This window comes from Pteronotus mesoamericanus, unplaced genomic scaffold (assembly GCF_021234165.1).
Source record: "Pteronotus mesoamericanus isolate MK-2021 breed Mesoamerican mustached bat unplaced genomic scaffold, CSHL_Meso_final contig_130, whole genome shotgun sequence".
Taxonomy (NCBI): Eukaryota; Metazoa; Chordata; class Mammalia; order Chiroptera; family Mormoopidae; genus Pteronotus; species Pteronotus mesoamericanus.
In genome coordinates, this window is record NW_026555060.1 from 2,103,401 (window position 1) to 2,130,420 (window position 27,020).

The 27,020-nt window shown below is 35.7% G+C and overlaps 1 protein-coding gene across 1 annotated transcript in view; it reads right to left on the reverse strand.

Annotated features, from left to right (window-relative positions):
* Positions 1–27,020, reverse strand: part of ADAMTS3 (ADAM metallopeptidase with thrombospondin type 1 motif 3) — a 216,543-nt gene that overhangs the window by 97,518 nt on the left and 92,005 nt on the right. Inside the window, exon 4 of the mRNA XM_054591487.1 lies at positions 11,140–11,296. Coding sequence (XP_054447462.1) covers positions 11,140–11,296 — 157 coding nt within the window. The remainder of the gene's footprint in view (positions 1–11,139; positions 11,297–27,020) is intronic.

Below are 27,020 nucleotides of genomic sequence, written 5' to 3' on the forward strand. Positions count from 1 at the left end.
TTTCCTATTCCCATTAGTTTTTCTGCTGTACATCCCATCGAAACTGTTCTTTAAGCTTTAGTCACTGGATATGGGTACCTAAGGTAAGAAACTGCCTTCATGACTGGTCTTATTAATTTTTCCTTTGTTATTGCCAAGAATCGTAGAAGACTAAAACAGATGACCTCCCTATTTTTACTGAAGGAGGACTGGTCATGATCCCTCTTTTGCTTTCAACACCATTATTCTATCTAAGGACCAAAAGTTAGAAAAGCCTGGAAAAAATAAGCATATGGGCTCATTACAACTATACTACCAATTTCTTGTTTGCATAAAAATCACTTTTTAATCATATAAATAAAACATCTGGGTTTTTTTACCTTCACAATGAGAATAAATTTGATTTCCTCATTTAATCATGAATAAAATCCTGTGGTTTTGGGGATAAAATTCTGTATTTGCAGATATTAGTTAGAAAAAAATAGTAAAGTAAAATTAAGACTCAGAATTTAAAGATTCCAAGGTTCTAGTGACTCAGGATGTCAAAGCTATATTTGTGATGCATTTTAGATTACAAATCATAGGGTAACGTATGTTTATGTTATGGAGATAACATTTTTTTCTGACATTAATTCCACTTGTAACCCAGCTTTTTGTTATTTTGCATTTGACATTTCATCATTCTTTATCTAAAATTACATGTATCAAATGGGGGAGGAAAAAATTCCAATAAGATCCTTTTCAACAATCCCATGATAGATATGGTTTCTGTAACTACAACAATATGGAATTACAACAGTGTGGGCCACAGAAATATGGTAATTTTTGCAAGAAGGGTGATATCTGGAAAAGAGCATGTTCATCCTTCTCTGCCTTTATGCACAGATGACCTACCTGTTGATTATCCCTAAGCATGAGAGGCCTTGAGAAAAGGGGGAGGAAGGGAAGAAATAGAGACCATTGGACAGTAGGACTGCTGTATCCAGACTATAAAGTAACTCAACATTCAATTTCTGGAGTTCAAATAAGATTTTTAAGAAAAGGAATTTGTAAGTGAGGCTGCCTGAAGAGAGAAAGGATTTTCAAAATCCTCTTAGTTCTCATATACTATATGTATCAACAGTAGGCCTTGAGATGGGAGCATAGAGATCTTTTTAATTTGTTGTTTTTCCTCCTTTGAAGGAAAGTCTGAACCATCGTAAGTCTTAGTGATGGGGCTGGAGGGCTGAGGAAAAATGTATTTCATTAGAAGAAGGAAAAGGCAAACTTGGCTCTTTTAATCTTGGTCTGTTTCTGGGATGAGGGAGAAAAACAGCAATGCAGAGACAGTGGTTCTGATTTCTTCCCAGTTCCCTTCAAGGCCACTTCTCAGAAGAGAAGGGACATGGAATTAAAACATACAGATCTTGGAGGGCTTCCAAGGCAAAGCCTTTCTTTCTGAACTAGTTTGAGGACTCTGGAAGAAGAACACATCAAGGGCCGCTAGCCCGTTAATCACATCAATCTGGTGGCAGCTGAGGAAGCCATGAGTCCCCTTGGTTCCTGTGCTGCAGGAACAACAATATTTGAGTTTCCTGGGGAGCATGTTAGAGCTGCTAATCCAGGATAAACATGGTCCGTCCCACAACAAAAGCTGTGGGTGGGTCCCATGGGCTGGGTGCACAGGGTTCCTAGCCAGAACTCAGGGTGGTCTGCTGCACCAGCGAAAGTGGACTCGAGTCAAGTTGAGAGAGGCCTGCAGCGAATGCCAGCAGGGCTGGCAGCAGCCAGGCAGACAAGGGATATCAGCCCGGTGGGGCCTCCTCAGCCAGCCAAAGAAGCCCATGTACCAGTTAACATATAAAACACATGTACAAAAGCAAAATGAGATGCATTCCACATGGTAGGACAGCTGGGCCTTTTTATCCCCTGGTTTTCATATGTTCTTTTATTTGTTTTCTCCATGAACATTTGTGAAGAATGGATATGTACTACAATATAGCAAGTCTATTAATGAAAGGAAGGTCCATGTTCATAAATCCTCCCACTTAGAATAAGTTCTTGGCTTCCCATTTATTTAATTTCTAAACAGAATACAAAACGTGAAGTTCATTTAAAGTATTTGGGTTGCTTGATCAAAGTTGTCAAAAGGTCACACAAAAGACGAAACAAAGGAGCAAAGCTCTGTGTATGCTTTGGGTGGAGGTTGAGTTGCAATATAATTGGAGCCATATGACTAGGAAAGATTAAAAAATTCATAGAAGTTGGGGTTTTATTCAAGAATAAAAATCTGGATGATTATTATAATGATGATTTTGACCCATGCTTAAGATCTACAAAAATAATCCTTGCATATATCGCAAATGTTCATTAGTAAAACTTGCATAAGTCTGTGATGACAGCAGGTAGGACATTTCTTCCATAGATTTAAGGGAAAGAGCACTGGGTGAGTGATGGAAAGGTACCCAGAGGAACTCAGATGGCAACAACCTTATAACAAACATACAGGTGCTTCTGTTGGCTTTTCAAATGTTGGGCCATCACAGATGAGAGAAGGATGTTGAGGGAGACAAAACCAACCTATCTATCCTGGCTAACTTAATTATACCTCCTTCAAAAAAAAAAAATAAAAACAAATAAACACAAATTGGGAGGTGTATTTACTGTACCTCACATTGATTTCCACTCAGATATCCCCCGACTCAAAAGCTAAGCCCATGCTGATGGAATGAGAAATGAAAATATTTATTTGCATCAAATTTCTATATTGGCCTTATTTATATATGTAATCCAAAACTTGGAATGAAGAAATTTAAAAGCTTTTTAATGTCCTAATTTCTATTATTAAAGGCTGTATAGTGGCATTTTATTAGTACAGGTATCACAGCACAAGACATAAAGAGAATCTGCTTTTATCACCCGCTTTTCTCACCAAAAGGGCATTAGATATTGATTTTATTTTATTTTTTAGCACATGGGGTAAGACCTGATAAAACATGAAAACGAAACCTGTCAAAGTGCTGAGACAGAGGACTGAAGGTAGAATGCAAAAGTTTTAATACCACATAGACATTATTCTTTACATTTAAAGAACACAACAATTTGCAAAGCACACTAGAGAAAAACAAAACCTACAGGAATTAGTTAAAAAACACTTAGAATTATTAAAGACTGTCCTTTAGACAAGAATATACACAAACGTTAAATGTTTGGTATCATTAATCAGAGCTCTGAAATGATAAATATCTCAACCTAACGGCAAATAATACATTAATGTGGAAGGGGGCACATTAGTGGCTTCAATAGTTGTGAAAGATGAAAAACAAAAAATAATTTGAACTAACATCTTATTCAGACATGTCCAAGACTTTTTCCAAATGCATAGTAAGGTTCTGGAAAGTGATAGAGAAGTATGTTGTATATTATTATTTATCTATATTAACTTCATATTCTTATTCAGGGAAATGGCTCCAAACATTCCTAAAAAAATGTTTTTTAAGTCTCACCAGAGGATATGTCCATTTACTTTTAGTGGGGGTAGGAGGAGAGAAACATCAATAGGAATTGCTTCCCGTGTGTGCCCCGACCTGGATCAAACCTGCAACCTAGGTATGTGCCCTGACTGGGAATCAAACCTGCAACACTTGGTGCATGGGACAACGCTCCAACCAACTTAGCCAAGCAGCCAGGGCCCTAAAACAAATCCTTTTATCATATACAAAGCCCTTAGTTCAAGAACTTTCATTAAGAATTTTTAAATTTAGATATTTAGAGCAAAAAATTGCAGCTGAAAATCTGAGTAAATACTCTAGTATCTAGAAAGAATAAAACCAAATATTTAGCTCCCTTACAGAATCCTGTATTAAAGGAGCACTTATGTTGACCTTAGTGCAGCTCTTACATTTTAATTCACAGTGCCCATAATCTAATTTCAAACACTTTTCAAATAAAAATATTATTTTATGCTGCACTTATTTTTTTTTCCCACTGTTGCATTTTTCTTCACTGTCACTAACCTCTGCCTCATCTACCAGAAAGGTGCCTTGCAGGGAGACAGGGAAAAAAAGAAAGAAAGGGAGGACTGAGAAAAACACACCTGAATCTTCCCTAGGTAGGCAAGGGGACCACAATCACGGGGTCGGGGTGCGGGGGGAGAACTGTGTAAAATATTGGGTTGACCAAAAAGCCTGTTTATTTTTTTCCATAAAATAAAACACACATTTTTCATTTTCACCAATAACTATTGATTTGTATATTTTGAGTAAGTCGGCTATCTCCTGCTATTGGCTTCTAACCGGTAGGGGAGCTGCTAAACATCTTCCAATGCAGAAGACAGCCCCACAGCAAAGAATGATTTGTCCAAAATGTCAATAGCATCAAGAAACTTTGCCAACCACTTTTGACACATTCAGTCAGTCAAAACAGTGTATGGAGGACAGTACCTTCTCCAGATATTGCAGAAATCTTTTATTGCGTTTCAGGTGTGTTTTTACCTTTCTTGAAATAATAAAAGCGTATGCCAAAATATTGCATATTTCCCTCCATTTTTAATATTAAAATGGCTGCACAAAACTTCACCAATTTTGATAAGTTCTTTTAAATGTACACTGATATGACGGCTGTTATAATACAATCTAACAAAATTGTTTCAAATGAAGTTAAAGACAACTAAGCGCTACTAGACCCATTGTACAGAAAAAACTAAATGAACTTTTTGGCCACCCCAATACCAAATGAAGACAATCAGGAGTGAATAACATTAATCACAACTAAATGTTACACTTAAAGTTAGTAACTGATGGGCCAGTAAGGAAAAGAAAATATTCAATACTTCACAGCAAATTTTCTTCTTTAAAACATCAACCACATTAGTTAGTTGTAAAACAAAAGATTACTAAACCTCCAGAAATATTTGGATTCCTTATACAAATGCTTACCACTTACTAACATGAAAGTTTATGAGTTGTACATGAAGAAGAGAAAATAGTATAGGCTTTAAAATATGTTTAAGCAGGCACATTTGGCATGAGCCCAGTCAAAATGCAGTTAATATTTTACTTAAAATGGTGTCTATCCTTCCTAAGCAAAAGCAGTTGACATGAATAAAACCAAACACTAAAAGTATATTTTGATAATAGCATATATTTTATATTTAGAAAAAATAAATGCATTTTGATGACTAACAAAATTTATTCTTGGTACGAATTGCTCCCTCATGAGTCAACTGATAAATAGTTGACCCTTGAACAAACACAGGTTTGAACTGCACAGGTCCACTTATGCAGATTTTTTAAAATAAATATGTACAGTACTGTAAATGTATTTTCTCTTCCATATGATTTTAATACCATTTTCTTTTATGTAGCTTACTTTATTGTAAGAATAAAGAAGATATATAACATATAAAATATGTATTAATCAACTGTTTATATTATCAGTAAAACTTCCAATCAAGAGCAGACTGTTATTAAAGTTTTGGAGGGAGTCAAAAATTATACTCAGATCTTTGACTGCATGGGGGTTTGGTGCCCCTAATCCTTGTGTTATTCAAGGGCCAACTGTAGTTACTTCTGAGTAGGCAATCATTTAATTTTAGAATCAAGATCTGGCCTAAATTATCTGAATTAGCTTTCTACCTTAATAGAAATTAACTGTTTTCAATTGCACTTGAATTTCCCAAACATATCTAAGTAATCCACCAGCTCTGAATTCTCAATACAGTTTCTGTCTTTCCATTTCAATTCCTTATTAGAAAAAAATATGTAGTTTATTGAATAAAAAAACTTCTTCTTATTCGACCTATTCAGGAAAGGATAGGATAGGATCAGTAAGACATTTTCATAAAAAGAAATAAAGTGTCATCCTTATGTTTCACATCTGAAAGCTCTTTAACTATCGCTCTGCTTCTGAATTACTTTATGTAATAATTCAATCTTTCATGGCCTTCATTTTTGTAAAAATTGTTATAAATACTTAAATGTAGAAAACCTAACTGAAAAGAAATTTCATAAATATGATCGGCATTTCCACATGAATCCAAGGATACTAGCTTGATGAATGACTGACCCAGATTATAAACTACAAGATTGTGAAAATGTTATCATTTAATATCTACCTAAAAGAATGGTTGCTACTTGACAGAGCCCAATGATTTAGACATTATGTTCCATGCCTCATTTAATTTAAAAAATCTGCTAAAATTAATTTCTCTTGTTTGATGTGTGTGTGTGTGAGAGAGGATGCACACACACATTTATTACAAAGCCCATCAATGTTTCTCTTTGATCAGAGCACAGGTCATGAGAATTTGCAACTACAAAGGGTTACATAGCACCTAGTGACATGTCTATAGATTCAAGGAAAGACTCTATGCCTAGGAAGTTCCTAGCATCACTGAAATAAGGAATAGTCTTCCCATTATTCTAGTTCTTGTTTCATAGTTTCATTCCCCAGCAACCAGGAGCAACTCCCAAATCATTTCAGACTTGTACATGTTTCCCACCTGGGACAAAGACCCCTTCACAGCGCCATGACAACCACACCAGTGTCACAGGCACTTGGGTTCACGCAGGAAAATGAAAATTCTGAAAGGAAGCTAGGAGATAAAGGCTTTCTAGTCCTCGTTTCCCACTGGTAGGAAGTAATTACAAAAATTACTTTAACACAAAGCTTCTGGTGAATGAACAGTTTGTAATTTGAACGGAGAAGCCTAAGGGCCTAAGGATTAAATAAAAAATATTAAAAGCACATGATGTCATACAATATAGTCTACCCCTCCCCACCCCACCCCAAAAAAACCACAGACTGCCTAAAGCAAGCTTTCTTATTAATGACAATGCACATATTCTCTTAAGAGATGGTCAGAGATATATTTTGTTTTGTTTTGTCTTGTTTTAATCTGAGTTTAGACTAATGACTGATTTAATGGTGGAGGTAAACTTTATGACCCTGTAATTGTTTACTATCCATGTTGTTACCAAGTAAAAATTCAAAAACCATAAAATATAAAAAACTTTTGTCCAACCTAAAGGTGCCAAAAGTAAAGGTGATTTCCATACCCACAAAGCAGGAATCAGAAAAATGAAGTAAATTCAACTCTCCCTCCATGATGAAGTAGACAAGTTTATCATATGCATGCCGTTTGTTGTTGTTTAATGAAAAGGGTGGTATTTCTGTCAGAAACTGACAGTGCTGTATGTTATAAATACCTGCCAGTTCTGCACTGGAAGAGAATATGTATAGTACTAAATTTAAAACTGCTTTAGGTAGTATTTTTAAAAGAGTAATTCTAAAGCAGAGCACTGCATCTGTGATTTTGAGTTCATTGTGTGTTTAAACAGTTCTTTGTATTCTTCCACATTTCAAAAACAATACAACTTCCCTATTAAGAGTCAAGGAAAGAGAATGGTTGACGGACTTTTGCTGTTGTTGTTGAAGCATACCATAAAATACATTGTCTCAACAGGTTCAAGGCTGTGACTTTTATTTAAAACCCAGATAAATGTTTTTTAAAAAAAGGAATAGAAACAGATGTTTGCATTCAGTAAAGTGAAGCAGCTTAGGGTTCTTGAGTGTAGAAGAAGCATAATTTTTGTTTTATTTTTAGTTCTAGTTTTTATGAAGACATAATGTCCTCCTCCCCTGTAATGACAGGTAGCAAACATCTTTCACGAGCTTCCAATTCTGTGCATTGTACACCTTCTGATTCTTGATGATACAGAGTTGAGAATGAAAGCATGGAAGGCAAGCTGAAACATTCCAAGCACCCACAAGCCAACAGTTTTCACCTGACTCCAAAGCTAACCTTTACCCATCTCTACCATAACATGTATATAAGGCCACTCATGCATTGACTCTGGGACATGATTATAACAATATACTATGCATTTCTTCACTCACTATTACAGTTTATCTTCAAACTCAGTATGTCCAAATTAATTCTGACTTGCCATCCTCCACCAAGCTTATTTCTATTTCTCACTTTAAATACCCAAATTCTGGAAGGAGAAGCCCCTAGTCTTCCAGGGCAGAGGTCCAAGTCATCCTGGATCATGCTTTTTCTCTCCAAACCTAATATACACTCCAAGAGATGGCCCCATCGATTTTCCTTCAATCTTAATCTAATCTGACTCCTTCTCTCTACCTCACTCCTACTGACCTATTTCAGATCATAACTGTTTTTAATTTAGAACATTTGCAACAATCCACAGACCTTAAATGAATGGCAGTTCTCTTGCTAAGCTGACAAAGCAAGAAATGTAGCCAGGCAATTACTCCGACAACTAGCAAAATGCAGAGCATTTAATCACAGGGGCCCTACTGATGAAACTGCAGGGTCAGAAGAGCCTTGCTTAGGGCAAAACCCATCCTGATGACTTGTGGTCAGAGGAATTTACGGAGACCAGGGCCCTCAAATGCTTTTCTTTCTAAGTAAGTCTCATCTTACGTATTTTTCCTCTTTGCATAACTTTTTAAGGAAAAATCTCATGTGTCTCCTAAAATAACACCGTGAATGGATCCAGAAAAAGGACTATTTTATATTATACTATAGTTTTCACTTATAAATCAATATACCTTTCTATTCCTAGAATCTGTTTACTTTTACATTTTAAAATGATGGAATAAGGTATAAAAATATACTCCGAATTTTCAGTTGTAAAATATTTAGTCCATGTGATAGCTTGGCTCTTAATCCTCTCACCTAGAAGTTAAAAAATAAAACAAATTTATAGTATGGTGCATGTAAAGTTCTGAATCTGAATCTCTTTTTACTCTGGGAAGAGATTAACACTTCTAAAATATTTGATATATGGTTACAATTTAAGATTCTCAACAGGATTTAAACTGATATCACTAGCCACTTGGTTCAGTCAGAACTTCATAAATAAGAAAAACAAAAATTGTTAAGCTCATTCTAGGGTTTATCATAGAACATTCTAAGAGAACTGAATGGTTCTATTTTGGATCAAGTTTCAAGGTCACTGAGAGTTAATAAAGGAACCCCTTTTGCTTTTACCCATGATGACTGAGAATCTTTCCAAACTGTACTGCTCTCATTTGTGGAATACTTCTACTGTGAGGCAATCTTCTCTATTCATGAGTGAAAAACTCAAAATAAATAGTCTCACTGTCTACATTATAAATTTTGTGGTATGTTGATTTTGGTACCATAAAAATTGGAGTAAAATTTATGTCTTAAGTTACCTTAATCCCATTCAATTATTTTATACTAATATAGTGTGATTACTAAATTATTTTCTCTAGCATTGAAAAGGACGATAGGTATTAAACATATTATTTTCATAATTTTCTTATTTTGAGAAAAAATAATCTTCTCTCCTTCCTTATAAATATGAGACTAATGAAAAGTACCAGGGCTTATATTTGCAGAAATAGATACCATCAGGGATTGAAATGGAGCAATAGGATACAACCATGTGAAACTAGGTATGACAGATGGAACAAACAGGGAGACATCCTTAGTGACTAATCTGGTCTCTAGTCCTCTAATATGATTCCATAACATGTGTGCTATGCTTTTCTAAAAGATATTTAACCACTGCCTCAAAAGAGATATATGTGATTAATACATAACAACCAAAACTATAGAAAAAGCACTGTATCCTCCTATCTACCCTTTGACCAGTCTTCTGATTTAAAATGACATTTTTTAAAACATGAAAATGTAAGTAAAAATTAACAGTAATGTATTCACTTGAAAACAAGCAATGTCTAACTATTCAACTTTTACGAAACTCCTAATATGTAAATATTTTGCACAAAATAACACTAATAATTAAAACAACATCCAGCATTCATTAAGCACTGTTATTGTTGAAGGTACATTAAGCAATTTGCATATATCATTTCTAATACTCATTACAATTCTGCAATATATTTTAACTCTATTCAGAGAAGAAATTCAGAAAGATATAAAGCTAAGGTAAACAGAACAACTTTATGTTGTAGAACTACTACTTACACCTGCCTTTTTGACTACAGTGTTTTCTCTTTCTCTTACATCACAGTGACCTTCTAAGACAGGCACACATTTCTCAGCACTGCATCTATAAGTACAGACCTTTTGTTTCAAATCAGAAATTTAAAAAAAATTTTCAGCGCACGTTCATTTTAAATTTATTTTAAATTTAATGGGTCCATGAGAATAACATATTAAAGGAAGCTGGAGGCTTTGAAAATCAAAATAATAACTAGGTAACAACTTTTAATACAGAAAACAGATAACTGTTCAATTAAGATTATTTATATCCTTGAAATCTCCCAAAGGGAAATTTCCATTATCTTTATTCAGAAAATTGGCCTGGCAATTCAATGGAGACTTCTTGAGATGTGGTTTAAAAAAAATACACAGATTCCCAACTTTCCTTCCTTCTCTATAAAGGAAACTTTTACACCCAATTTTATACCCAAGAATATCTCTTTAATGCCAAGTTACTTTCATATTTCATTAAAAGAAAAATAGAAAATATCCATGTGTTGTAATTGAACTTGACTTTAGCGGTCCAAACTACTTTGAAATAAAATTCAACTCATTGTCTCCTCCACATGTAAAAAGTTTTAGAAAATAGACCTTCAATTAAAATAGCATACTTATTTTCAAATATACCTATCATACTGGTCTTAGAAAAAAATGCGACTTTTTACTATGCCAAAATATCTGTTTTAAACATTTTTAAATAATATTAATAAAGCATAATTTAGATAGCTCTAGAAAGCACAAATATTTTCAAATTTAAATATAAGCTAGAGAAATTATATTTTTAATGTGAAACTTTTAAAAGAAATCATAAATAACAAACATATTGGGGATCCAATAATGCCCTGGAATAAAATAGTGCCTGTAACATATACTCCTATATGCATTTTTAAAAAGGCTAGCCATATTTCATGTTTCATAAATACTGAGGTTGGGAAAGGTAGGTTTACAGCTATGAGTACACAAAAGTTTATTCATGCATTATTATTTATTAATTATTGTATTATTTTCCACATGAACAACAGTAAAACTACTTTGCCAACCCCTGCATAAACCTCTTTTGCTACCTCCACAACGCACAGGAGCACAAGACAATCACATTCTCTTGATTGATGGGAGAATTGCTTTCATTGCATCTTAAAAGTATGGTTAATTATTAAGCCTAGTTAGTCAAGGGTGCCCACCTCTGTAGTAGAAGTCTCTGGACATGTCTATGGGAGCCCGTTCCACTGCTGATCTCTTGTAGACAATGTGAATCCTCCCTTTTTCTTCCTCCATCTGTTTCCCTCTTTCCAAGGGTTCAATGAAATACTCATCATCATCACTTTTTATCATGCCAGCCTAGAGAAAGAATAAAATGTGTTAATTTTTAAAAGAAATATCTATCATCTTTACCTTATAAGTACCTTTTTATTTAAATGCTAAGATTATAATTTTTGAAAGCTAATGCTTTTTCTTTCTACTTTTGGCTATAACTTTTAAATGTTTAAGGTATTATGAGATATCAGTAATTCATAGGAGGCATAAATTCATGCATGACAGGAATAAAAAATTCATTTAAGGTAGAACAAGAACTACATAGGGTACAAATACCTTTACGTAGGGTTTGAATAAGAAAATCATACAAAGTATACATTTTGTCAGACTGCAAAAGAAGTGCATTTATATATTCTACTTGGTATTTTATCTCTAAAAGAAATCTTATGGAGCATGTGAACTCAGAAACATCTCCAGTTTCCCACAACAACTCATTATGGAGCTTTTGTCCATGCATGTTAATGTACTTTTGTTTTTTTAACTAATTTACATCTTCCTTCCATACCACTATGGTATGAGATGAATAAATTCCATAGTGCACTCAGCACATAAATGTATTTCTGCCTTTAGATAGCCTTTTTAAGCTTCATTAAGCTTCACTTGGAGCTTTTTAAGCTCCAAATTTCTAATTTTATTATTTGAAGAAATCATATTTGTTTTATCTTAATCTAACCTCATGATTTTGTGTATCTTGTTTTCCTTCTAAGTTTTCATTCTTTCACACTGGAAAGATTATTCTTTCATTCAATTCCCTCCACCTCTCTATTTAGTGTCTTTTTCTGACTGTTTCATCTTTTTTTTTTTAATTTAGAAAATGCCAGGGCTATATGTAGTACTGGAGCAGGAGAGAAATGATGGTTTTGTTTGAAATTTGTTCTCTGTTAAGCATCGAGTCTACATTATAGTCAAACAGTTACAGCTCATTTATCTACTTTAAAGGTCATAAAGTAATATGCATGTTAACTTAAATTTCAGTGTATTTATTTGAAAACAAAGTTGAAGAAATAGCGTGAGTATGGGAACCGTAATTATTTCAAAAAAAATCAGATTAAGAAGTTAGTCATATTTTTCTTCTGAGGCCCTTAACTTATTCCGTGTTTTTACAAGTCACTGGCCTTTATGGAACATGATGGAGGAGGGGAGGTTCTCATCCACTCTAATACATGTTGGTCTAATGCCTCTACCTCTATTGTGCCAAGCAACACAGAAACAAAAGGTAGGTACACCTTACCAAATAGCGCTCATTTTCAGTAAATATGCCTCAGACTCTAGCTTTTCTGTTGCATTAAAATCCATCACTTCCTTTCCATTCAGACTTCTGCCACCAGCTACATACTCGCTGTCCCCTCCCTCCCCTGTATAAGCCTCACATAGAACTCTTACCAGCTACAGTGTCTTCCTGATGCCAGTTCTATACCCACCCAGACAGTGTGCACATATAAACATGACCTTGAACCTAGGGATCATGTCTTGCAAGAAAACGTCACCAGTGTCCTTTCACCATACTTAGTCCTTTCCATCTTAAAGAAACCTCTGACCTTAACTAGAAAGAACATTGAACTAGTGGGCATTCAGTAGTACACTGATATTCCAAACACAAACTCCAGTATTTGGAGTTGTCTTCTCATCTGGTCAATTACTTTTTCCTGTACTGTGCGATGCAGTGTTCTTACAAATGGTCTGATTGCATCTTTACCCTTCAAAGTTGCTTTTCCTCTCAATGGATTCACATCCTTTACAAATAACAGTTTCCAACATTGGATTCACATTTTTCAAATGTAATTTTTATTTTATCTATTGGCGTCATATTCTTACATATTCTCTTACCAGTAATTTCAACATCACCAGTTTTGCCTTTCTCAGGCACGGATGGGTTAATAGTGTTTATAAAACATATCCAAACTAAGCACAAATATAGTAAACATATAATAAGTTAACAAAAGGGCCATATACAAGGCTGATATGTCTAGTCTCATCACTAATGCCACCTGTTGGTGTCAGGCAGCGTTAACTGGCTTTATCTTGGAAACACAGTCCTGTTGATATACACAGACTTAATTTTATAAATTGAGCTTCATTAGCATGAAGGCTTCCATATTCTTCTTTATTTCAGTCTTCTATGTCCCAAATCCTTTCAGTCACCATGTTTTGTAGTTTCTTACATTTTTCTCCTATTCTTCCATTTCCACAGCCACTTTCTTAGGTATAGACTTCGCCATCACTCATCTGGATTACAGAAACAGCCTCCCATCCTGAGCCTCTCCATTGATCATAATGATCCTCCCAGATGAGTGCCTAGCTCTGGATAAAAATAGTTGCCACTGAAGCATTCAGCAACTCTGAGCAATGAGCAATGGCTATCAGGGACACTTGAAAGTGATAGGGAGGGCAGTGAGGATTAGCCCACATGCCTTTAAAAGACATTTGTCCATATCCAGGTTCTATGATGTTACTTTCCCCACTAGACCATAGGTAGAACAAAATTTAACATGTCTAAACCCCTCCCTTAGAAGGCAATGAACATTTAAGCCAGGTTGAGGCAATATCATTGGCAAGGCAAAGGCTGGGTGATGTGACTTCCAATACTTTCATGACAGAAAATCCGAAAGCCTACCCTTTTATTCATTAATTTAAACAAAGCTAATTAAAAAGCACTGTACTAGACACTCTGGTAAATAAAAAAATTCTCCAAGACATGGTTTGTTTGCCCACCGGTTGAGGACAATCTAGTCAAATAAATGAAATAGATGCCTAAAGGTATTCAATGGAAGGTCCAGAAAGTGAGTGGTATAGCAGTTGAGAGTCAAACTAAGTAAGCTTTTTTATTTTTTACCTTAGTCTTACTATACATAGCACATTATAAGTAGGGGCTATTGATTCTACATCCAAAATTATCTAAAATCTACTTAAACTGAAATCTCCCTAGTCTCTATCACAATAGGACTTCACTTTGGCTACTACTATTGTACATACTGCCTCATATTTTCACACCACACAGCAGCCAAAATTGTTTTTTCAAAATATTATACTAATTTTAGATAAAGTAGAATGTGGTAGCAAATGAACAGAACATGTATGAATGGCTCTAAACATCAGGTAATTCTTTATTGCTCACATAAAAGTTCAGGGCAGTTCTACGTAAGCTGGGAGGAGGTTTCGTTCCACACAGACATGGGGGAGTCCAGGCTGATGGTACTCACTACCAGCTCCCAAATTTGTTCAGTGAGAAGGGGACACAGCAGGAGGAAACCCACATGGGAGGTTTTTATGAGCTAACCTTAGTCGTGATATTCACCACCACCACTTACTTCCATGGATAGGATACACAGCCAACGGGAAAGCAAGCCAGGAAATGGAATCTGGCTGTGTGCCCAGGGAGAAAAGACAAATGGATTTTGATGAACAGATGGCAGTCTCAACTTCAAACAAAATCATGTCACTCTTTTGTCTAAATCACTTTAATTGCTTCTTACTGCACTTAAAACCATACTTGCTGCCATAACCATCAAGGCCTGCATCACCTGGCCCTGCCTACCAACCGGGAGCAACGCCATTCTCTCCTCCTCCCTGTGCCCCAGAATTAGGGGCTTTCGTTCAGTTTTGGTTCTCCTTGGATGTTCTCAAGTTCATTATAGACTCAGGCCTTTGAAATGCTGTTGGTGTGTCTAGAAGTCCCTTCTTCCGCCATGACATATTTCCCTTAGTGAGTTGTTTATTTATTTTTTTTCCACCCCTGCAGGTCTCAGCTTAAATGCTACTTCCTTAAAAATGATTTCCTGGCCCTGGCCAGGTGGCTTGTTTGGAGTGTCGTCCTATGCACCAAAGGGCTGTGGGATCTGAAGTGCAAAAGCCCAAGACATGCTTGAGGACAGTACCCCATTCACGCAGAGGAGAGTCTCTGCAGGGCAGTTCTGGGAAATGAGACTATGGAGAACTTGTATTTCCTCAACCTGCTACACAGGAAATTCCTAAAATCTGAACTCTGGACTGTGGTCTACAAAGCCCTACGTGGCCAGGCCTTGTCTATTTTTCTGTCTTCTCCTAATTGCTCTTTCCGAACCAGCCATGTTGGCCTTATTCCCCTGGGACTAACCCCACCTATAAGAATTAACTTCCCCTTCTTTCTCTATTCCAGCTTTTTTTTTTTTTTCTTAGAGGCATCTCCTTGATGATTGCCTGTCACCCTTTGGAGCACAATTTTCATCAAGCATGGACTTTGACGTATTAGTGCTATTTCCCAGGGCCCAGTGCAATGACTGGCTCAAAGTAGGTGCCTAATATTTTAGGGGGAAAGGCAGAAGAAAGTAATGTGAGAAATGGGCAAGTGAAAATAAAACTTGTTAGCAGGATATTGAACAGGAATGGCAATAAAGATGGGAGGGAAACAGAGTAGATTGTCATGGGTAGCTACGTAAGAGAGTTTTAGCAAAGTAAAAAGTAACTGCAATGAAGATGACACAAAGAAAGAAGACTGTGGCAAGGAAATTAGACACACAAGTGTCTAATTAGACTAATGGGGGCTGAAGGGGTCTTACAAGGAGTTACGGAACCACATATGTTTCAGATCCTAGACTCTATGGAACCATTATAGTTTGATTCTTCTGCTGCCCTTCTCACCACATTATTGATTTTTCTCCCTCAATAGCTACTAAAAATGGAGTGACTTTTAGAAAAACTGCTTATACATACTTAGTAGGGGGAGAAATTATCAATATTAATAATTAAATGTTGAAGTCTCCTTTATCCACTAAAATATTCATTTAGGTACTCACTCATTCAATGAGCATTTTTGGAAGTTCAAAGACTACGCACTGTCCCATCATAATATTAAATAACTGACCTCTCCTGCTCTCAAGGCCCCACAGTTTTACTTCACAGGATGCACTTATTACAAACAATGATAGGGTGACTTGAAGGAATGCAACCCAATAAGTGTAAAATAAAATTCTTGGCACTCTAAGTACAATGTTATTTATAATGCTGCCAGAAATTTACAACGTTTAAATTATAACTTTGAAAATTTTAGAAATGTCACACCTAAGATTACATACGGTCTTAAGAGACTCTTTAAACAGATGTAACTATTTTTAATCCATCTTTAATGCTACTTAATTGGTGTATGATATCAAGATAGCATTTCATAAATTTCCCTCTATGATACAAAGCCCTACACATTAACCATTCTTTAATCCCATGAACCAAATACAAAATATTCATTGTATTTCTCAAACTATTTTCCAAAATTTAATACGGGTTAATTTTTAGAGTATGTTAAATAGAGCATTGAACATATTATATTAAACATGTATTATGTTGCTTTAATTAAGTCTTCACATAGGCCCCTGACAGCATTTCAGAGGGGATATGTGTAAAACAATGATCTAGGCTAGAAACCCAGCTTCAGAATTCCCCTCTCGTCAGGTCAACTCTTCCAGCTACATCACTCAACCCAAACAGTGCCAAGAATCCTGAAGGAAGCCAAATAGCCTCCGAGCATGGAAACAGCTATCAAAAAGGCCACACTTCTTACTCACCAGGAATCTTCAAGCCATATTTGACACCCAATTCTATAAACCAGGTGAGACGGTTTTCTAATCCTCATCAGAGTGTGAATGACAGAGGAGAGTAAGGGGTGTGGAGTACAGAGACTTTCAGATGAGATAATGTCTATGAAAGCCCTACATAAATGTGAAAGCTCTACAACAAATATAAAATTCTAGTAATTTTATAGGTCAGTAATAATAAACATCAGTCACTAAGAAAAGACTAAATTGTGTTCAATTTGGTTTAAAATAAAAATCAGTATAAAAATCATTTTAAAGAGAGTTCCAGCAAGAATTACTAAGATTTTCTGGAAAATTCTGTACCAGATATTCTAAACACCTTAGGCTATGGATACATTCTGCTTTTAATTGTGATACCCAAAACTGTTTTACTGCAGTGATTCTCAAATCTATTAAGGAAGGGAATAAAGCTAGGTAGCTTTTTATTTGGAATGCCAGGAAATATGTGCCAAATAATATAATAAATAAGAATCTGAAATGAACTAAATATTCATTATGTTGTGCTAAATTGATTGCAATTGGTTGCAACACAGAAAAGCAATTATAAGTTTTAAATGCCTGTTTTACATTTTAAACTAGTTTATTTAAACTTAGATTAGTTTTAAATGTCTGGAAGAGTCACTGAGAAAATTTTATATTAACATTATGTGTAAGAGAGAATAAATGTACATATAATATTGAAAAGACTATCATAATTCTTTAGTGGTACAACTGTATCTTAGCTCATTAAGGTTCTGTGAAAACACATTTTGAGAATCACCATTTCATTGTGTTGCTTTCTCCAATGTTTATTCTATCAAGGTGCCAATTGAACACATTGCCTGGTTCCATTTATCATTAGAATGGACAGATATTATAACATGAAGATGATTTTCAAATCTGTCCTGCATTTCCGGGGGTATTTCAATGATACCCCTCAAATTTCTACAGCACAGTGGATGGGGAAGGCAAAACAGTTAAGAAGAGCAGGAAAACAGAGAACAGATTCAAATCTGTATTTGTTAACCAAAAACACTATTTACATTAAAGAAGCATAATTATATGGGATGCACTTGAACAGAATTCATGAAAATTAAAAAGAAGCTAAAATATCCCCAAGTCAAGCCATTGATATCCATAAAACCTTCAATTATTTCAAAGCTAGAAGCAATTTTTACTCTTTTTGGACAGCCAGCATTTTATTATTATTTCTATAGTACTTATCACTGTCAATCTTTTATTATAATTTTTTTGTTAACTGCACTAGTGCCTGGTACTTGAGAGATGTTGAGAAGGAAGTCAGCCAAACCAAAATACAACTCTTGGGTTTGGCTGCCATTTCATTCAAGAATAATCTTCCTGGGTGGATCACTTCTGAATCTCAACAGCCTCTAACGCAACTCTCTGCAAATTGATAACACCACATGTCTGTTTGCAGAATCTCCTCCATGGAGGGGATGAACGGGCTGGGCCCTCCGGTCAGGCAACTATGGCTGGAGTACTACATTTTTAAAAAAGGGGGTGTGGTGGGGAGAATCATGCCATCTTGACTCACATTCAATTAATTGCTAAAGCAAATGGAAACTAACCTTATTCAGTGGCAATGGGCAACACCAATTCAGTCTCTTTATTAGACAGCATAACCTCAAAACTCTGCTGCTTGCTTCTTATCAAAACAGACTGCAAGAAGTAAAATTGTAGGATTTCCTAAAGACTAAAGGATTTCCTATGTATCCAGTATAATTCTACTAATTTTCCCTAATCTCTATTACCAGCCAGACCACCGTTATTTGAGCACCTGATAGGACTTTTTTCATTCAACTGTATAAAGTGCTAACCACCAGCTTATGATAAAAGTGATTAGACAAAAAGAGACCCAAGAAAGCTCATTATTGTAATAACAGTATGGTTATTGTTGAGGACCTCTCTGAATATCATAATAATATAGAGAATCCCATACATTATAAATAAATAAAATAAAAACTCAATTTTTAGTAAAAGGAGCAGTTTTTCTTCTTCTGCAAAACTAATTCATTTTTATTTTGCAAATATTGTGCATTGTACGAGATCTGTCCAGAAAGTATCCAGCCATGTGCTATGACAAAAAGACATTTACTGAAGAAAATATGAGATATAAGAAATATTATACATAGGACAATGACACCTCAATCCTATTCAAAGTAGGCACCCTGGGACCTCACACAGTTCTCCCAGTCACTGAGTTGCCCCATCATCTTTTCCTGAATCTCATCGATGGTGTGAAATCACTTCCCATTTAAAGGTGATTTTCATTTCGGGAAGAGCCAGAAGTCACAGGGCACCAAATCTGAGCTGTTGGGGGGGTTGGCTCACCTGGGTGATTTGATGTTTCACCAAAAAACTCTGCATGAGACATGAAGCAGGAGCAGGTGTGTTGAAGCTGCCAATCACCAGTTGCCCATACCTGTGGCCTTCTGAATCACCCAAATAATGTTCTTAGAGGAATATTCAAGTTTAATGCAAAATTTGATGCAAGTTCATTGCTCTACTCACTCATTTTGAATGCAACCACCACACAGTACACATGGTCACTCAATGGCATCTACCGCCTCCACTGACTAGTACGGTGAAGTCGTCATTGTTCATGCATGCACATTCCAGTCCCCTCTCCTTGGCTACCAGGTAACATTGATGTCATGCAAACCATTCTCATTATATTAACAATGTTAGACTTTTTCTGGACAAACCTCATATAAGTAATCAATATCTGGCTTTTCATGTTGTGTTTTTAATGTTAAGGCATTTTATCTAGTAATTTTCCTGAACCATGATAACATTTATGTAGGCATAAAAGAAAATCTCTAAGAAAAAACTTAAATTAGATGGCTAAAGCCCTAATAGATCAAATATTCCATTCAATTTATTACAATGGTCAATAAGTAAACATATATAGATCCCTTTTGATTAAATCATTTGGATTTCCTTTATGATCTTTTCATTAACATACCTAACTGTCATGCTTAAAGATATGATGAACCTACATCATCTTAGAGAGGAACCTCGCTTGGTTGACACAAAATTTGGATTCTGGTCATAGCTTTACTACTAACTAATATGACTTTTTAAAAGCCATTTTAACTTTTGGGGGCTCGGTTTCATAATCTGTAAAATTATAAGAATTTTACTAGATACAAGGGGAAAATAACAAGTAGGATTTACTTACTAAAAAACGTGTATTTATTCTTAAATGTTTAAACTTTAGTCACCTTCAAAGTACTGTCCATTTGATGCAATATACCTATGGAAGCATGTTTCCCACTGCTCAAAACAGTTTTTGAACTCGTCAATTTTGATGCTTTTTAGTGCTTCTGCCATTTTTTGTTCCACTTCTTCCACATCAGCAAAACATTATCCTTTGAGGACTTCTTTCATCCAGGAAAATAAAAAAAAGTCACTCAGCACATTATCAGGTGAGTAGGAAGGGTGGGGTACGGGGGTCATGCCATTTTTGGTCAAGAACTGCTGAACACTCAGCACAGGATAGGTAGGCATGCTTGTAAATCACCCATCATAAAATGGGCAAATGAGTCTTCAAAAAATATTCATCGAAGCTGAATGCAGCCTCTTACAACAATGCCAGCTGGTACACTGCTACAGATGGGTTCCTACAACAGTCACCTAGTGGGGGAAGCCTGTACTACAGGGGCCCACACTCCAAAAGATAATTCCAGGGGTTTTTTGGGGGGGTCCCACCTCATAATCTCTAAAAATGACTTACAATTAAATTATCTTCCAGTATTACAGCTCCCAGGAAAGATACGAATTTATAAAGTGTTATTCTCTGCCTACATTCCAAGACTCACTGATTCCCATGATAAATAACTTGAGATATGATCATAAAACTAATGTAAAGTAGGTTGCAATCTTTAGTGTGCCAAAGAAATTAGGTCTCAACCTCAGAGACTTTTCCGTGTTTCAACTCTAGAGAGCCTGATTCAAAAGGGCTGGCATGGAGATCAGAAATCTGCAATTTTAACAAGCAATTCAGATGCTACAAATAGGAGTAGTCTGAAAATTACAGCTTAAGGAAAAACTGCCTAAAAAATAATGTGCCAATCAAAATGACTTTTTGAATATTTATTCCCTTAATCTAAAACAAATTTTAAAATGATGACTATTTAAAGAAAATATGAGTAAATGGAATCTATGAATTGAACTCCATGTAATAATTAAAATGCATAATAGTCATCTACTAAAGATACATTAAAATATGTATGCATTTCTCAGGTTTCTAAGAGTTTGCAGAATGAGTCAGAATATTGTAAATTAATAGTCATAAGGAACAAATTAAAAATCATATTCTTTCATTCAGAATAAAATAGATGTCACAAGAGAGAAAAAAGCTTTATAAATTCCAACAATTAAAAAAATAGTTTAAGGGAAATGTAAAATCCAAAATAATGTAACTTTTTGATTTTAGAAATTATTCAAAATAGCATTATTATAAACACCAAAGTATATGATTATTCCAAACTTTCTTTAGTCAAAGAGATTAATGATTAATTATTAAAGCTAGGATCGAGCATTATAATACATTATGAGGATACATATTGAAGATACATGTATCATTCCTAAAAAAAAAGAAAGATCACAATTAAACATAACAAAGTCAAAATAGTATGAGATATATAAAGTATATAAATTCCGCTTGTAAATAGGAATTCAATCCAGATCAGTTCAACTCTTCCTTCAGCATTTGCTATTTTTCTGCTATTGGGTGGATATTAGCAAGCCTGCATCATGACCAATGTTCCCTAGGGCAGAACTTCTCAAACTCCACAGTATAAATGAATACTTGGAGAGCTTATTAATGCAGATTCTGACTCAGTGGTCTGCAACTCTATCTTTCTAAGAATAAACTCCCAGGTGATATTGATGTTTCTGGTCCCTGGATGACACTTTTATAACAGGGCCTGAGAGGAAATCCCATGAATGAAACATTGGTCAATGTAGCAGATTTTATTTTCCAAAAATGGCATGCAATGCAATCTCCCATCCCACACTGTTTTTCTCAGTACGACCTTGCTACTCCCCCATTAAAAGGTAGATTTGATTTCCTTCCCCTTCAACCCAGACCAGTTTTTTGTGACTCATTTATAATCAAAAGTATGTAGTAGAGATGTCACCTCATGATTTCTGAGTCAGTTGGGAAGAAGTCTTGAAGTTTCTGCCTCAGTTTCATGGAACGCTCTGTCTCCAGATGCTCCCTCTCAGATCCAGCTGTCACACTGTGAGAAACCCAAGCCACATGAAGAGGCCATGTGTAGGCACTCTGGTAACAGTCCAAATAAGCCTTCGAGTCACTCAATCCAGCCACCAGACATTGAAGACAGAATGAAGAAGCCCAGGTCCCAGCACTCAGCCACTCAAATCAATCCCAGTCTTCTCAACATTCCCAAATGAGACATTCTGGAGCAAAGACCCTCTCTGAATTCCTGGTACACAAAATCCATGAATATAATAAAATAACTGTTGTTTTACACCCTAAGTTTGGGTAGTTTGCTATACAACAATGGAAAACTGAAAGAATAATAGAGTTAAGGAAGAAAAAGAATGCCTAGTAAATACTTGATCCACACCTATTATTTTTAATTGTTTAGAAAAGTTAGGTAGCTAAAAGAGGGAAGGTCTGATGAGAGAGACAGAGCTTCCAAAACTGTAACAAGAACTCAAGAGAGAAGTCTGGCTAGAACAGAAGGTGAGTCCTGAGATGTGGCAAGGGATTGTAACAAATGAAATGGGGACAACAGCAAAAGAACTTCGAAGGCATCAGCAACAACTAAATAGCAACCAATTAGGTAGAAACCTGAGAACATACCAAAGAAGTTAAAAATGGAACATGAACTGGTAAGAACTTCCAAGAACTGGAACATGAACTTCAGGATGGCTGCTGGTTCCATCAGTGAAACTTCTTTCATTAGCGTAACTCAAAGACTCATAAAGAAAAATATAAATCAAACTGGAGACACCAAAGGAAAAGCTGTAAAGAGAGAAATGGAAGTGATGCAATAGAGAAAACACCCAGTGTGCATAAATAAGAAAGAATAATGGCACGATGTCTAAAATGGCCCATAGGATTCTATGATACTTCCTCTAAACAAAAATTTTTGAGACCCTACTGTGGGTCATTCACTGTTTCAGGAACAGTGGAAATAAAGTTAGTCACTACCCTATAAAGCTTAAAATACCAGTGAAGGCAATAAACAATTAAATGATGAGCTTTCATTTAGTGATAAGTATTATGAAGAAAATAAAGCAGCCATTTTGGGGAAGGTGAAATGAAAGAGATCTATAAGATCTGTATATACTGCCTATAATCAAGAAAAAGCCAATGAATAGAAAAGTAGTAAAGAGAAGAAAAAGCTAGCAGTTATTATGGATAAAGTTTCTAAGGGAAGACAAGAAAGCCCAACAGAGCTCCCTAACTATAATCTACCAGGGGTTCTGGTCAGGAAGTTGGGAGTCATTATTAATCCTTCTGTAGCAGAAGCTGCTGGTAATCACCAGTATTCGTATTGTCCTCTTCTTTCTAGACACACTGGAGAGCTGCATTCCCCAGTCTCCTCTTGCAGTTAGGCATGTCCAGACACTAACCAATGAAATGTGGGTGGAAGTATACATGTCACTTCTTGCCTGGCCCATAAACTCCTCCACAGCATCCTGCTTGTGAGAGAATGGGAGAAGAGGGAGAATGGGTATTTCTATTTTCTCTCCCCCATCTTACCACACATCTGACAGTGGTGATGTCTACTCCCCTTGGGTACAGTCTTCCACGGCCCCAGTTATAATACTATTTAAGACCTTGAGGTCAAAAGACAACAAACACCCTGCTCTTGAGAGGCTCCAGGTACCTCATCATCCCATCTTTGTTCTCTTATGCTGGACACACCTCTTTAAACAGTCTCTTCACAACACTCTTCTCAGTTAAACTTTTTAAAGAACGTCACTGCTCCCTACCAGGATCCTGACAGAAAAACATCTCTTTCATTTGTGGATAAAAAGTACAACACTTGGCATTAAAGAGAACTAATAAAAAGACAGAACATTAGAGCTGAGAGTGATCTTGAAAATCACCGTGAACCCAAAACTCTTCATTTTACACTGATGGTACCAATGAGCAACAATGGAGTTGATGAGTGGCTTTTTTCCCTTTTACATTTTCTACATAGTCATTATATTTAGCTCACATTAAATATATATGCCAAACTTTTCTCATATTTTAGAATATTTATTTATGATATTTATAATATTTTCAGGAAAAAAGTAACAGGATCCAATTCTTAAAATTAGCACTCAGAAACTAGTTCTCCATTGGAACAGTACCCACCTCAGCTGGAAGGCAAAGAACATATATTTCTCAGTTCTCATTCTTTCAATGAAACCTGACTCCGTTTATAAGGCCGCCAAATGGCTGAACCAGCCCAAAACAGTTTACAGTATTGAAATATACTGACTTTTTCCCCTGATGATCCTCTTATGATGGAAAAAACAAGCTTTAACCACAGCTGACCCTGATCATTAATGTCAGCTCCTGATCAAAAGCCACACCCTGCCTGCAAGTTACATTAAAATGCTAAAGCATCTCTCCAGCTAGAAGTTCAGTAGCAGCAAATGCCCATTATCCAGCTCCCTGGATAAAAACTTTTTCTAGTTCCCTGTTTCCCTCTAAATTGACCCTTGGTCCACAGCACTTATATCATATCTTGAGTTTCTTCCAATGTTCTTGTTCTCAGATGCAACATTAGCTAATATGTACCATTCCAAGAAACAGAGAAGGCATATCTGTCAAAAAAAAAAAAAAAAAAAGCTATACCTTGCTTCAAACTTAGCCCATTAAATATGAGGCTAAAGCATTTGTTCTTTAAACAGCTACATTGGTTGATCTAATATGCAGTTAGGCACAAAGTGTAGTGTGTTTTACAATTTAATCCTCCTGAATCCTTTTTTATATATCTTCTTCGCTGTATGAAAATGCAGTGTCACACAAACATGGTATTTTTTATTAAAAAAATTCATTAAACTCACGTGTTGTTACTAAAATATGTCTCTTTATGTCATAATCTTAGTTAAATAGCACACTAATGTATAAATGATTTTCCAAGCATTTAGAGTTATTTCTTACAAAATCTCGACAGAAAAACAAGGTGTGTGTTCTGTTACGTATGCCAGCTGATTAATGCTTTTGTTCTTTTTAAATTGTAGATATACATCACAGGTATGTGAGCTGAGAGTAGAAAAAATGTTTTCAACAACAAAATAACAGTTTTTACAGATGGGCTGGCCTCTCTTGCTTCCCATTGCTATCTAGCACATCAATCAACTAACCTAGTGAGGTTGATTTCATTAAGAGTTGCTGGCCAATAGCATATCCTGATCTTTAAAGGGGCACTTGAGAACAGAGTAAAGAGAGAGATCCCAGTCTGCATCCTGAGAGTCATATGCTGTCAACAAAATGGGGTCTCTGACTCAAAAGAGAACTTAACTATGCACCTAAGTCGTTGAGGTCCAACTGTATGGTAATATAACAATGATAACAATGTCAGTTTACACTTGGTCCCAAACTCCCAAAGCACAAAAAAAACTATGTGATAATATAATACAGAATCATTTGCTCATTCAATCTGTAAAACCATCTTGTGCTATTTAAAAACCAGGACTCAAGTAAGTTAAGTGATATGTCATGGTCATATAGTGAGTGGCAAAACTAGGACTTGATCCCTACCTCCCAACTCCTAACATGACGTTCTTTCTAGTCTTACAGAATAGAAGATCTCCCTTCATAAGAAATCCTGGAGCTCCACTGTAGACTAACTAAATCAAATAGGCTGAAGTTGGGTCTGATGATAAGCAGAGTTCTAAGGTGGCACCTATTAATGCCCTTGTTATTGGTAAAGACTTAAAAGAAAGATAATTCCCCAGGTCTAAAAAATGATGGAGAAACTATATTCTTAAACATTACCGTGGAATTATAAATTAGTGCCACCTTTCAAGGGGATAACTTAACAATGTGAATCAAAATTCTTAAAAAATACATGTATCTTTTGATTCTGCATTTCCCCTTCTAGCAATTTAAATGTAAGCATGCCAAGTAGGACCAATAAGTAGGGATTAAATAAATCAATTACAGCACAGCCACATTAAAATTAGATTCTTGGTGTATCTTTACTGCCATGAAAAGATGTGAGCTCTAATGTTTAGCAAATTGCAAAACATCAATCACAGTGTGACGACTAGAACTATGTGACATCAAAGATTTGTCAACAACTTTCTGAAATATTCTCAAAGTAACTAATGCTTTAAAAAGAGAGCTCTGTGTTAATTAATTACAACATAAAGATTATCAGATCACTAGTTTTTTGTCCATGGACCTTTATCCCTCTGAGTTCATGTTAAGGATTTTATGGCCATCCATGATCATAACCTGATGTCTGTCATAATTGATCATTCTAAAAAAAATTTATTGCTCTTATGATTATAAAATAATGCATACTCATAAGTAATTCAAAATGTACAGAAATAGAGAAAGTAGGAAATAAAAGTCCTGTATACCTGGAGTGTATTTTAAAGATACAGTAGGAGTTAGGGATGTCTGTTGTGTACTTTAATAATAAAGGGCATATTTTAAAAAAAGGAAAAAGGTGTTTAGGTTGAAAAATTAACCCAGAAGACATTTTGCTGGGGTTGTGCGATCGAAAACATTCATGTGTTCCACAGCACTCAGCCAGGTCTCCACACCGGTCCACCAGGAACCAGTCCTCAGGGGATTGGCACAACAGTGGCAAGACCAGGATGAGCTGAGAGCCACGTGGCTTCCATTATGTCAGTGCTAACAATAATTCAGACCCACAAAGTGAAGAAAACAAGCCTCCTTTCTGGTCTTACACTTCTAGGTGGAGTCCTGTGGTATATTTATATTAATTAATATTAACAATAGGTAACACACTGAGAGCAGTACTGGCAAAATACAGTCAGTTTTGGGGAAACAAAGGTACCCTTACTGTTTGTAAGATTCTTTCCATTAAATAGAATGAGTGTTTATGCTGATGGAACTCCATCCTCTTTTGAGTTGCCACAAATGTTTTGGGGTGTTTTTGTTCAAGTTATAGCTGTTGTTATTTCGTGTGAGTTAAGGGCCAGTTCACTGACAGCACCATCCTTTATTCCAC